The 1,911-nt window shown below is 36.5% G+C and overlaps 1 protein-coding gene across 2 annotated transcripts; it reads left to right on the forward strand.

Annotated features, from left to right (window-relative positions):
- The first annotated feature begins 287 nt into the window (after nucleotides 1–287).
- LOC110274998 (uncharacterized) lies at nucleotides 288–1,691 on the forward strand. 2 transcript variants are annotated; one of them, XR_008002391.1, is made up of 4 exons: nucleotides 288–546; nucleotides 693–1,057; nucleotides 1,233–1,420; nucleotides 1,472–1,691. XR_008002391.1 is itself a non-coding variant. In XM_021130415.2 (3 exons), the coding sequence occupies exons 1-3, from the start codon at nucleotides 471–473 to the stop codon at nucleotides 1,251–1,253; spliced, it is 462 nt and encodes a 153-aa protein (XP_020986074.2). In that variant the 5' UTR covers nucleotides 288–470; the 3' UTR covers nucleotides 1,254–1,691. The 2 variants fall into 2 exon arrangements, 1 of the variants encoding a protein (XP_020986074.2); XM_021130415.2 differs by having other exon boundaries at nucleotides 1,233–1,691.
- The last annotated feature ends 220 nt before the right edge of the window (nucleotides 1,692–1,911 follow it).

A 1,911-nucleotide genomic window follows, 5' to 3' on the forward strand; every position in this document is an offset into this window, starting at 1 on the left:
TTTTTGGTTAAAAAATTCATCTTGAAAAACGCTCGATTATATATTCAAAAACAAAAATATGATATTGGAATTTCCCTATGGGCCTGGAGGCATCCTGTTGCCCATTTGTATGGAAAGCCTTCTGATATATAGTAATGTTGTGATTTTCTCCTCTCTTTCTATCCATCAACTTATCATAAGGCTTATTGCGCATGCTTCATTTTTTTTTTTTTTGACGATACGCACGCTTCATTTTAGTTCAATTCATTCGTACACAAGAGGGACCTTGGTCATGGAACATGGCAAGGGAAAGTGTGTGTCATCGATGAAGAAGGGAGACACGACACCATATCAAGGTAACATTTTTGCACTGTTAGAACCATTCTTTTCCTAAATGATCATCAGCAAGTTTTGCCATTGTTTGACCTTGCAGGGATAACACCACTATAACCGAGGGAGATGCAACCGGTAAAGAAGGTGGAGATCCCATCATGACAGTTCTGATGGAGATTCACACTGTGAGTATATTTGATCACGGAAGGGTGCTGTTTATGCATATGATATCAGGTAGATTTTATGCTACGGTTGTTAAAATCTAAATTATACTTTTTTATATTTTGGGAATATTTTATTAAGTAATATCTTGTTAATATTGTTTTAATTTTCGTAACTTTTTTTTTTTTTGGAACACTTTGGACACTATGGCACCGCAGCTACAGTGGCATTATCTTTTACGATGAGTTTGGGTTATGTGCAGGTTATTCTGAATGAAATTAAGGTCATCAACAGCATTCTCGAAACTCAGATTGAGCAGATTAAAGAACTTACTCAGATGGTGGCTACTCAAACGAGGGTCCTGGAGGAAATGACGAAAACTGTAAACTCTACTCGCGTTGAGGCACAGGAGCAGAATGTTACTATGACAACCACAACTTGTGGGTCAACGAAGGAGAACAAAACAGCAAGAAGGCAACAAACATCAGAGTCACTGAATGATGTTAGGCAAAAGGAAGATGGCTCGCCATTCACCTACTATACCCATGTTATTGGATACACGAATTCCACACAGATGCCAGATGTGAGTTCATCTCAAGTACACTCTCTACTTTTTGTCTAATTTATTTTTTTAAAGCCAATATTTTTGGGAAAGTCTTGTCTAAGAAGTATGTTTTTATTTGTTCCAATATTTTGAAATTTGGCTTCACTATAACGCATGAATAGCAACCTTGTCCTCTTGTTGGCTTACATTTCAGGGAGATATTGGTTCCAAATGATTATTGCAAAGTTTATCGACAAGCTTTGCGGACCCTATGTCCTGGACAAGAAGTGGTTGATGATGTAAGTGCAAAAAACCTTAATTTAATACTATTACTAGCCTTTTTCCATAGATGCCATAAACTCAAGCTAAGTAAATTAAACCCTGTTTCAAATCCCCTATAAGGTAGGTGCTCAACCTAGTTGCCTTCATGATGACTAAAGAGAAACGTGGAAGCAAGTGGTTTCTGCCTACTACATTTGCTATCAGTTAATTATCTATATTCCATGCTGGTTGTGCGCAATGTATTGGAAGGTTTATTGTTGATTACTTCATATCATGTTAAATTGAAAAATGTTTCAGCAATTGGCCGTAAACCCCACAAGCTATTGTAAGAAAACACGAGTTTATAAAGACCAACTTCATGGGATATGCCGATCATATCACTCACATATATGTTCCCCTCAATAAAGATTGTCATTGGTATTTGATGGTGGTTGATTTCACCAACAGCAAGTTAGTATACCTGGACTCCGCAAAGGTTCCATTGGAGCACGATGATATATAGGGTTGCTCAAATGAGAAACGTTTGTAAGCCGTAAACAAATGATTATTAATGTGTAGTCTATGTTAAGGAATAATAATTTTAAAAGAAAAAAATCACATATTTTGTTTGA

The sequence above is a fragment of the Arachis duranensis genome, chromosome 9 (assembly GCF_000817695.3).
Source record: "Arachis duranensis cultivar V14167 chromosome 9, aradu.V14167.gnm2.J7QH, whole genome shotgun sequence".
NCBI lineage: Eukaryota > Viridiplantae > Streptophyta > Magnoliopsida > Fabales > Fabaceae > Arachis > Arachis duranensis.

Coding starts and splice junctions, on each gene's coding strand:
- LOC110274998 (XM_021130415.2), top strand. CDS start 471: ATGACAGTTCTGATGGAGATTCACACTGTGAGTATATTTGATCACGGA. Junction 547..692: donor GTTTATGCATATGATATCAG/GTAGATTTTATG, acceptor ATGGCACCGCAG/CTACAGTGGCATTATCTTTT. Junction 1,058..1,232: donor ATTCCACACAGATGCCAGAT/GTGAGTTCATCT, acceptor CTTACATTTCAG/GGAGATATTGGTTCCAAATG.